The sequence below is a fragment of the Callionymus lyra genome, chromosome 15, assembly GCF_982586985.1.
Source record: "Callionymus lyra chromosome 15, fCalLyr1.hap1.1, whole genome shotgun sequence".
Lineage (NCBI taxonomy): Eukaryota > Metazoa > Chordata > Actinopteri > Syngnathiformes > Callionymidae > Callionymus > Callionymus lyra.
Genome location: NC_141832.1, coordinates 19,859,497 through 19,870,987, shown reverse-complemented (window position 1 = coordinate 19,870,987; position 11,491 = coordinate 19,859,497). Strand labels below are relative to the sequence as shown.

Sequence of the window (11,491 nt, the reverse complement as noted above, 5' to 3'; positions counted from 1 at the left end):
AAACAATACAGTTAAAATATACTGTATACTTAAAAGGCCAAGATACATAACAAAAACACAGGAGTGCCAGAAAATCAGGGGAAAATCCTGCACAAATAAAAACGTCTTAAGATTTTTCTTGAAGGAGTCAGTAGATCCATCAAACACAGAGAGAGAGGAAGATTGTTCCAAAGCTTAGGAGCAACAGCCTGGAAGGATTTCTCTCGTCTGGTCCGGTAGCGTGTTCAGGAACCATCAGTAGATTCTGATCCACAGACCTCAGAGCCCGAGTGTAAATCTGGATCAGATCAGTGATGTAAGAAGGGAACCTGACCATGAATAGATCTGAAAGTAAGAACCAGAATTTTAAAGTTGATCCTGAAAGAAACTGGCAGCAGGTGAAGATTTTTAAGGATCGGGTAAATGTGAGTTCTTCTACTAGAGCGGGTCAGAATTCTAGCTGCAGAGTTTTGTATCAACTACAGGCGAGACAGTTCCTTCTTGTTTTAACACAATAATAAACTGTTACAATAGTCTAAACGAGAAGACACAAACGCATTGAAGCTTGCTGAACAAAAAATATTCTTTGAAACCCCTTTGAAAAACTACTGCCACCTTCTGTTACTATAATGACAATGCTATCAACAATGTTTTGAATCCTCAAAAGTAGGGGGTCAAGAAAATATCAATGCATATACATGATTTTGCCCTATGATACTATATTGATATTCAACAGTACTGAATGGTTTATTTTCTATCTATTTTATATATATAATAGAAGAATGGGGGAATCCTACAGATCCCGGCGATGACTGAGGATGAGAGGATACAGTGGACTCTAGCAGCTTTGAGCATACTTACACACAACACACTAAGTTTCAAAACTAATCAAAGCAGATATGACTTTGTCGACGGCCATATGGTCTGTAAGCCCTGCAATGCCTGAGTCCAGTACTCAGGAAATATGTGTTTTTTTTCTACAGTATCGCAATATATCGTACTGTGACACGTATCGGATCGCCAGATTAGTGACAGACTCGGGTAGAACAAACAAGAATATGTAACACAACTTATATATAACAGAGATTGATTTGGTCAAAACTTTCATTTAATAAAGCTAAAATGCATTATTGCCCAATTTCTAATGTTCACTTAAACATTATTGAGGGCCAATAAACAACACTAACAACACAAAACGACAAAAGTATAGACTTATAGAAATCAATACAAAAGAAACATGTTGGTTTTTACATGATCTTTGACCACATGAGAGCAATACAAATACAGTCTAAGGGCCACATGTGGCCCTCAGGCTGCACTATGCCAAATCCGATTTCACAGAACAAAACCATTAATCTAAATGTAAAAAATAAAAAAGATATACATTTCAAATTGAATAACCGAATTTATGATTATTTAGATTTGAATTTTATATTTATTTATTTATCCGATCTTTGTTTATTTCCAGACACTGGACTGAGCTGAGAGGCGCTCGCCCTGCTCGTGCATCAAAACTGCGCCTTCTCGCTCGCCGTAGTGACAAGTACTTCCGGTTAACAACAAGGCCAGTGGCCCTGCTGCCAAATTTTCACACCATCGTATTTTCATCACACAAGTTTTAGGTCATTGTTGAAATAAAGAGAAAGAAGATGCCTTTACCCGTGCAAGTCTTTAACTTCCAGGTAAGGGCTTCCGCGTTTGCGGGTATTAAGAAAACGGTTAAAGCTACAGTTAGCTAAAGCTAATGAGCTCAGTTTCACAGGCTCTTTTGAGTCTAGGCTTTTAACGTTCTTCGTTTTACGAATTATTTAAGTACTTAACAGGTTATAAGTATTGTTGCAAATACTCACTGTGTTCTCGGCATTTAATATACGTAGGTTTGTTAAATGGCTACCGGTGTATATCTGTGACGTATAGTTTTTATATTGAGATTCCCGCTAATCCAAATATGTGTTTATGTTGTTTGGTTCATACACGATTTGTTTATTGTGACATATTCAATACGTAGTAGAAATATAGACAACACTGGTATCATCTTGGATCCAAGATACATCTGGTATCTCTCGATCCAAATGCTGACAACACTTGGTATTACGTACATGTTGATGGCATCACATGGTGGATTCATATTTTGCTTTTCTTCAAGCATTCGTGGCCCATAATAGTTTATCCTTTTGTCCTGGAAGTAGGGAATTGCCTTTTTGTTATGGTGATAAGCGTAATAGTAGATTCTGTGTTTCGTACGAATACCTTGACAACGTTAAATCTACTGCCTCACCATATACATGTTCAATTTGTAACTTAACTCACAAAACGGTATAGATTCAATGTATTACATTCTCAATAAACCCATTTTCTGTGTTAGGGGTCTGTGGAGCCCATGCAGATCGATGCAGACCCCCAGGAGGATCAGCAGAATGCCCCAGATATAAACTACATAGTGGAGAACCCAACCCTGGTAAGTTAAGTTATCTTCTTCTGTGTTTTTGGTCATTCCTGTCAGGTGTTGCCAGAATCTAAACCTTGTTGCTTCTTTTTAGTTTCTCCTACATAGCCTCTTTATTAAAACATCTGCTACACATTTAAAATCTTGGAAACAAAGAGATGTAGTAGTACCAGACTTTTCTTATTTATTCATGTTCATTTATTATACTCTGTGGGGCTTTTTTCTGAAGTTAAACTAGTTAAAGTATAGAGCATTTGCAGATAATGTGAGTTTGAGTAATTACAACTGATGGTAATTTATGTCTACTTCAACTGGAATTGTGGATTGGCTTCACAATAACTTTCCAAGAGAGAATTAAGTCACTTTTCCCTGCGAATACTTGATTAATAAAGTAAGTAAGTAAGCAATTTTTATTTATATAGCGCTTTTCCAGACCAGGGTCACAAAGCGCTTAAACGATCGAAACAAAATTCAATAAAGTATATACTTTAAAGATCAAGATAACACTGATAACACAACAGGAGTTCCAGAAAATCAAGGAAAAGCCTGAACAAATAAAAACGTCTTAAGATGTTTCTTAAAGGAGTCAGTAAAATCCATCAAAGAGAGAAAAGAAACATTTATTCAGGTGTTTTTAGTAAAGCATGTCCAATAAAATCCAAAGAAGTCAAAATTGAATAGTAAACTTGAACATAAATTGCATTGACCGGAAGGATCTTCATACCAATTTCCATTATCAACTAATTGTGATTACATTATATCTTTCAGGCTTCAAAAATCACATGGGATGATTAAATGAGTGAACATGGATAAACGTGTTTCTCATGGTCTCATCTTATGTTTAGTATCTTTTATCATCAAGACAAGCTTCAGTTGTACAAACATGAGATGCCTTCAGAGGACAGTTGATTAATTCAAATAATTTCTTTGCATTTTCAAGAAAGTGAAATATAAAAATCACACAGCCATATTTTTAATCAATTGACATTATAGAAAAAAAATGCAAATGATCTTTGTATGAGAAAGATTTTTTTTTTTATCATTTAAGCACATTTTTCTAGTCATCATGGCTCTCCCATGGCTCTTAAATAACCTTTAATATTTGCTTAAATACCACTATCATGATTATAACATATCAAACAGTCAAAATTATAAATCTAAAGATTTTTTTTACAAAATATTTCCAAAAGAAATGTGATTCTACTTCTGCACAAAAGTAATTTTCTAAAGTTTAAGACACCTTTGGTTAATCTCTTCTTTTCTGCAGGATCTGGAACAATATGCCACCAGCTACAAGGGATTAATGCGCATAGAAAGACTCCAGTTTATAGCCGAGCATTGTCCACAACTGCGAGTTGAGGCTCTGAAGATGGCCCTTACGTTTGTCCAGAGGACCTTTAATGTCGACACCTATGAAGAGATCCACAGAAAACTGACCGAGGCCACACGGTAAATGCTGAGGCTATTCTTAGATGTTTTCTATTGGGACATCAGTCATGTCTTGATTTCAAAAGGTGTTTTCAGTTTAATTCCACTTTACATTGTGGTACCTTTGTGAACAAGGTTCTTAATCTTCTCCAGATATTTTCTGCCATATTCTTGTTACTGTTAGATTATATCACATTTGTTTTGGATTTGCTGGCTTCATGTCCATAATGTGAGAACCAGCGAAGGCTCTTTGAGTCCAGTATATTGAATATTGAGAAGGTTGAGCTGAGTTGCATAAATCAGTTTGCTTATCTTAAGTTACAATACATTGGCGGAACATTGGACTTTGCAACATCATAGAATTCACTTTTAATCCTGACTTGGCAACAACATAACTATACACTTTTGACCTGTTGTTGTTCATTTGAGGTGACGAAAAAAGTCAACTACAGTACCTGCTCATACTATAGTAGAGCAAGTTTTTCTTAAAAGGCCTATCAAGTGGTCAGTAGAGTTACTTTTCCTGAGACTGCTGATCAAATGTAACCAGTAAATGAGATGCTTACTTCAATAGACAAACAAATACCTGGAATAAATGTTCAAAATTAAAGTTGTTTTTACTCTTAGTGAAGTGCAGGGGGTTCCAGACACTGTGCCGGAAGGTGGGGTTGTTCCACCTCCTCTGGATTCAGCATGGGCTGAGTCTACCCGGAAAAAAGCTCTACTCAAACTGGAAAAACTAGACACTGACCTGAAGAATTACAAGGGGAACTCCATTAAAGAGAGCATCAGGTGTGATTCTCTTTTACAGTTGGTTCACAAAGTTGGGAAATGTGTAACTTTTTAACCCTTTTTCTTCTCTAGGAGGGGTCATGATGACCTGGGTGATCATTATCTGGACTGTGGAGACCTCAGTAATGCCCTAAAGTGCTACTCAAGAGCAAGAGATTACTGCACGAGTGCTAAACATGTCATCAACATGTGTCTCAATGTCATCAAGGTACAACTGTCTGAGACGACACATACACTGCTACTTGGGGTTAATGGTTAAATCATTAATTATTTAATCATTATGTAAGTGTTGGAAGCAATATATTTTGTTATCAACTAAACCTGATTGTGTTACCTGTTTCTTACGTATTAATGTTGCCCTTTTTATTGTGTAGATAAGTCGATATAATAGGACATAAAACGTCCAATCAGATCCATGTGGGATTGACTGAATAATTAATGTTGCCAAGCAAACCGGAGTAAAAGCTCAGCCAGTGTGGTAGCCTAGCAACAAACAAAGCATGAGACTAACAAACCAGGAATATGTTTGTTTGTTTTTTTGCAGACTCATAACCACTGAGATTCATCCATGTATCTTAATGATCGTATGGTTTTTGCTCACAGGTTAGTGTTTACCTACAGAACTGGTCCCATGTGCTAAGCTATGTAAACAAGGCTGAGTCTACCCCAGAAATCGCAGAGGTAAGGAATATGTACTACATTAGAGATGCAAATTATCCAATCTTTGTTTAATTCCAATGTCAATCAATATGCTTACAAAGATTCTAAACCCAGTTATTAAACACTTTATTTGAGCACTGACTAATGTCATCAAAGGTAGAATACCACAAGCCATCTGATTATTTTGATCCATTAGATTTTCATATTTAACAATTTTGGATATTTTTTTTATCTTAAAAAAAGTTGTCCAATTGATGAGAATAAGGGCAATTCAATTATTTAATCCGTGATTTCCATGATTAAACAAGATTAAATCCACTGTATAGGAGGGCTGGCTCTGTGGTTGGAATGAAGCTGGACTCACTGGTGACAGTTGCTGAGAGGAGATCATTGAACAAACTACTGTCCATCATGGATGATGACAGTCATCCTCTGAACACTGTCATCAGTGAGCAGAGAAGCAGAATGAGTGCACGAATGCTCCTACCCAGGTGCAACACTAATAGACTCAAGGATTCATTCATTCCTCGGGCTATTAAGTTGTACAATTCTGAGTTCGGGGGCAGGAGTGGAGTAAAAGTATCTGGATGTTCTGTTCTATGTTAGTCTTTGTATCCTTTGTCTTTGTTGTTTTTCTTTGACCTATGTTCTTTATCTTTAGACTTAGATTGTGTCATCTTGTTCTTTCACTTTATGTTCTTCTTCTTATTTTATTTTTAATTTATTATTTTTTATTGTTTATGAAAAATTGCTGGCTATTGGAAAAAAACTATTTCCCGAAGGAGACCTCCTGAGGGATCAATAAAGTTTTACCTTACCTTACCTTACCTTACCTTATACGCTGAATCCAATAATGAATTAAAAAAGTATTTCACTTTAATTTCAATGTTCTTCAGTTATAGAAAAAAAGGTCTGTAATGTTCATTGTGCACGTTTAACATCAGCTCTAGTCAGTAAATGTATTTAGTTTAAACCTCAACTTAAAACATGTAAAAGTAAATAGATAATAATAATAATAACCTGTTGCCATTGACGGAGCATTAATGTTATCCTGTTCTTTCTAAAGTTGGAATTAATGTTTATTGCACTATCTTGCCATAGTTAAAATATAATCTCATCACATCCAGTTATGATTTCTGTATTGAAATAACAAGATATTTTAACGGATTCCTTTCCTGCAGCAACGGGGAGAGCGAGATAGCCACAATCAAGCCGTCCTTACTAAGCTAAAGTGTGCTGCAGGTAAGAGGGAGAGACTAAAATAACTCTCACTAACAAGTGCTGAATAAGCTGCTGATTGTGTATTGTGTGGTTCAGGTCTGGCAGAGTTGGCTTCAAGGAAATACAAACCAGCCGCAAAGTGCTTCCTGCAGGCTTCTTTTGACCACTGTGACTGTCCTGAGGTAAGTTCATGGTTTAACAGATGTATGAAGATGGAAAGCTGTGTGTCACAACAACAATTCTTTCACTGAAAAATCTCAAGGACATCCATTTTGTTTTGTTGAGATTCAAGAGAAACGTTTGTTATCTATTTCTCAGTACATTGTTTTGCACAGGGCTTTGCAGCTAACGGCGTCTTCCCCAAGTCACCTTAAAATAATCTAAGAATAAAGTCCAGTCCACATGGAGATGAAGACCGAAACGAATACATGCTGTTGGAAGTTTAATGAATGAAAAGAAATGAGCAGAGAAGAGAAAAGCCAATCCAACGTTTAAGCTTAAAATTTGGGGCAAACTTTTATTTTCAATCCAGAATTTAACTAAGACCTGGATTTTTAATGTGTTGCCTTCATTTGCTCTCTTGATGCTACTGGTTAAATTCCTCCTTCAAGCTTATAGACGCTAGTTTTCCTACCACAGCTCCCACCAAAGTAGTTGAGCAGCTGAACTGTGACAGTTGATGTCGGTTTTCCCGACTAATTTGTCGGAAAAAAACGATTAACTCGCTCACGTACCAATGCCGTCACACATGCTAGTGTGGAACAATTTATCCTATTCGGATCTAAATTGCCATAATCAAACAACCCGATCATTAAACGGTAAAATCTGCGATTTCTACCCTTGGTGATGATGTCTGAATAAAAATGTTTAATTGCTATTTGAAAGGTTTTCCTTGTATTGTATGTCTGTGAAATTGTTAAAAAATGATTGGACTTTCGTATTTTATGATTCTATTAATCATAGAATCACAAAAGTATGAATGTTCTATTAATTATTAAACTAATGTTGGTTCACTGCTGTGGTTTTGATCTTTAAAAACATAATCATAAATTTTGACATTTATTTATTATGTAGAATAAAATGTTAATTTCCTTTCATGTGTTTTTTTTGTAGCGAATAGTTTATAAACTAACAATAATTTAACAATTTCAAACAATATAGGGCCAATAACAACAGTAGTTATATATAGATGATTTCCACATTTTTAAAAAGGTTTCACCTTTGTCTGAGTAAGAGTTTAATGAGGCTTTACTTGTTTATTTCTTCAGCTGCTGTCGCCCAGTAACGTAGCCGTATATGGAGGGCTGTGTGCGTTGGCGACATTCGATCGCCAGGAGCTTCAACGCAACGTTATATCAAGCAGGTAGATTTGAAAAAAATACAACTTTTAATAACACATTTGAAATGTTAACATCACTCGTTTTATTTTGTTGTAGCTCTTTTAAGTTATTTCTGGAGCTGGAGCCTCAGATCCGTGACATCATCTTTAAGTTTTATGAGTCGAAGTATGCGTCCTGTCTGAAACTCCTGGATGAAATGAAGGTAAAAACAGTCATTTTTGCAGTTTCCTTAATTTATAAAGTTCTATAAATAAATGGTTGTGACCTTGAGCAAGGTTACCCTAGCGCATGTTACATTGTTTTTACAAATGTATCTGGGTTAGCTGAGGTAGTAGACAGAAAAGAGAAGATGTCCTGTGATGATTGACTGTGGTGTCTCCTTATAGGACAACCTGCTGCTGGACATGTACTTGGCACCGCATGTGAGGACGCTGTACAGCCAGATCAGAAACAGAGCTCTCATCCAGGTGAGGGGGCAGAGCTTTAGAACCTCTTATTAGTTTTGCAAATCATTGATGTAAACCAGCCTTGCAAGTATGCATTTGCTTTTATGGAAATGCTGTTTTTAACGGTTGCCAAGCAATGAAATTTCGTTGCCAGATTCACTGCAGTGTTGTGTGTACAAGGCAGAACAGATCTTATCTTTTTCTGAAATATATATTTTGTTTTGAATTATGACTATTTTAATCTCTATATATTTTCACATTATTAAATAATGATAAATGTTTAGTTTTGAAGCTATAACTGTCCATTAAAAAAGCTTCTTATGTGTTACTTTGAATCATTTGAGTAAGGAGATGGTGGACCTTCGAGAAAGACTCATGATTCTTGGACTAATAAAATTATTTTTACGTTGAAGGGAAACTGAAAATAGATTTTATATATCAAGTGTTTGTTTTCGTACAGATATCAGCCTGAATATTTAGTTGATAATGATAGTTTCATCTTCATAGTTTGACTGCTTTGCAACATTTAGGAAAGTGTAAACCACTATGTCTGGTAACTTTCAGTAACTTGCACAGTCAAACTTGAAGCAACATTGTATATAAAGAGTTAAAAAAGAGACAGCGGATAACGGGGGCTTTTCACTTCTATAAATATGATTGAACCAGCCCCGAAGACTGATGCATCTGTTATAACATAAAAGGAGGTGTGATTTTGATCCTTTTGTTTACATTTTTGCTATAACAGATGCATCAGTCTTCGGGGCTGGTTCAATCATATTTACATAAGTGAAAAGCCCCCCATTATCCGCTGTCTGTCTTTTAACTCTTTATATACAATGTTGCTGTTGGTGCCGCTTGTCAGAAAAGTTTAATTGCAATACAACAAACTCTGATGCGCCATTGCCAAATACAGCATGTACATTTATTTACAAAACAAGATAGATATTCGTGTTGTCAGTTTCTGGTTGCATCTTCCTAGTCTTTCGGTATTTATATGAAAACACTGTCTCTGACTGAAGTGCTGGTCATGACACTCGTACACTTGAAAAGAGCGTCCTTTATGCAATAGCTTGAGTTCTACTACATGAGTCCTGATTGTTCAAAATTATACAACTTACTTCACAAAATATAAAATAAATGTTTGTGCATGTGTCGTAGTATTTCAGCCCGTACGTCTCAGCGGACATGACAAAGATGGCGCAGGCCTTCAACACCACAGTGGCGGCTCTGGAAGACGAGCTGACCCAACTCATCCTGGAGGGTCTCATCAACGCCCGCATCGACTCCCACAGCAAAGTGAGTGTCCACCTGTGGTTCCTCTTTACCTCACGGGGGACACTGTTGACGGCTGCCGTGTCTTGTCACAGATCTTGTACGCACGGGACGTCGACCAGAGAAGCACAACCTTCGAGAAGTCCATCCACATGGGCAAGGAGTTCCAGAGACGCGCCAAAGCCATGATCCTCCGAGCTGCTGTGCTACGCAACCAGATCCACGTCAAGGTCAAACATTTTATTTGAACTTCACTTTCCATTAGACACTGAACTTTAATTCATCAAATGAGTTTCAAAATGAAAAGATCGTGAGATTAAGCTCAGATTAGTACAAATAAAAAATACTATTTTATTCCTCAACTGCTTTCTCTTGGCCTCTCTGCCGAGAGGACCAGCCTCAAGGATATTGTTCTTCAAGACTTGCATCTTGCATGTATTTAATGAAGCAGACAGTTAAGTACCTAAGAGGCTCCTCAGCCTCCCACCCTCTTCCTTCCTTCCTTCTTTCTTGAAAATCTCTCCCATGAATAAAATACTTCAATGAGAAAAAGAAATCGACTGTCGTGTCCTTGAAGAAAGTTTAAATTCTCTTGCCATTTGGAGAGTAACAACGGAAACAGATCGGAACAACTTTTTAGAAATGTATTCAACAAGAAAAGTCAGAGACCTTCTCAAAAATCTAAATGGAATAAAGAAAACATTTTGAGTGACCCTGAACTTTTGCGCTACAGCGTATTTTCAGACCCTGCTAGCAAACACTGCCTTAACACATAAAATTATATGAAAAAATCAATATACTTTGAGATGAAAGACCCAGAAATGTATAAGTCAAATAAATTGACCTGCAAAAAGTAATTTTTTTTTTTTTAGTAGATCATAATTAAAAATAACGAATCAAGTATTGTGTATTATGTCATGTCATGTCAAAAACAAGAGCCTAACATTATAACAGAATTCTGTGTCTGTCACCAGTCCCCCCCAAGAGAAGGCAGCCAAGGAGAACTGACGCCGGCCAACAGCCAGACCAGGATGAGCACCAACATGTGAGGGACCCGCCAGAAGGACCCGTACCCCGACTTCACCGCCTCCTCTCCTCCCGCTTCAAGACAGAGCAGAAAAGAAGACTGATTAGGTTGTCATCCTGTGGACGCGAGACGGCCTCAGAGTAGCTGAGGAGGACGCGCTTTTGTTTGCTCATTTTTCATCACAAGCTTTTAAAATAAAGTTCCACATAACTGTCTCTTCCCTGCTGGATGTTTTTAAATTATTCCTCTGTGTTTAGCCAGGAAGTGAGTTGATGTTTTTATTCCACATGAACTTGATTCACAAACGCACACGATTCACTATATTCTATTCTTTCAAATCTTGCAGGAGGAGGTAACAATAACTAGTTTTTAGTATGTGATAGCGATACTGCAAACTGACTTTCCAACTATTTGTCCCTCAAGTTCGTAACTAGATTTGTTTCCTCAAGATTTAACAAAAAAAAAAATCTATATTTAGGAAACCGTTTAGAATATATAGTTGAGGCTTAATCTATCCAATCTCAGAATAAAGATGATATTTTTTAGCATCAATTTTACTTTTATTTGAAATCTGTGTGTATATATATATATGTGTGTGTTGACATCAATTCACACATTCTGACACATGTTTAAAGACCAGACTGTCAAATTTAGTAAAAAAAACCTAAAGAAAGTACTTGTCACTTTAGCCATTCATTCCTAATAATGCTAAAAATGATATGGGACACGAGTGTTGTTTTTTATAGAGCAGATTAGTTGAATCTTTACCACCCAAAATCCAACCAATCACATGTTAGATTTCTTTTTTGACATTTTGCGTTTTGGCTTCATGATTTAATTAGTTATTTAGAACATATATTAAAATAGGACTAGCTTGCTA

At 36.5% G+C, this 11,491-nt stretch overlaps 1 protein-coding gene across 2 annotated transcripts; it reads left to right on the top strand.

Annotated features, from left to right (window-relative positions):
• Positions 1 to 1,525: 1,525 nt before the first annotated feature.
• Positions 1,526 to 10,826, top strand: gps1 (G protein pathway suppressor 1). 2 transcript variants are annotated; one of them, XM_087809658.1, is made up of 14 exons: positions 1,526 to 1,661; positions 2,345 to 2,437; positions 3,693 to 3,874; positions 4,481 to 4,645; positions 4,718 to 4,853; positions 5,249 to 5,326; positions 6,487 to 6,547; positions 6,623 to 6,708; positions 7,795 to 7,889; positions 7,963 to 8,068; positions 8,253 to 8,333; positions 9,471 to 9,608; positions 9,680 to 9,814; positions 10,559 to 10,826. In XM_087809658.1, exons 1-14 carry the CDS (start codon positions 1,629 to 1,631, stop codon positions 10,631 to 10,633), a joined length of 1,464 nt encoding a protein of 487 aa, XP_087665784.1. In that variant the 5' UTR covers positions 1,526 to 1,628; the 3' UTR covers positions 10,634 to 10,826. The 2 variants fall into 2 exon arrangements, with proteins under 2 accessions (XP_087665784.1, XP_087665785.1); XM_087809659.1 differs by having other exon boundaries at positions 10,539 to 10,826.
• The last annotated feature ends 665 nt before the right edge of the window (positions 10,827 to 11,491 follow it).

What these genes read in the sequence shown, in the direction of transcription:
- gps1 (XM_087809658.1), top strand. Translation starts at nt 1,629, where the DNA reads ATGCCTTTACCCGTGCAAGTCTTTAACTTCCAG. An exon ending in TCCATTAAAGAGAGCATCAG is followed by an intron (nt 4,646 to 4,717) that starts GTGTGATTCTCT and finishes TTTCTTCTCTAG; the next exon opens with GAGGGGTCATGATGACCTGG. An exon ending in TGTGTCTCAATGTCATCAAG is followed by an intron (nt 4,854 to 5,248) that starts GTACAACTGTCT and finishes TTTTGCTCACAG; the next exon opens with GTTAGTGTTTACCTACAGAA.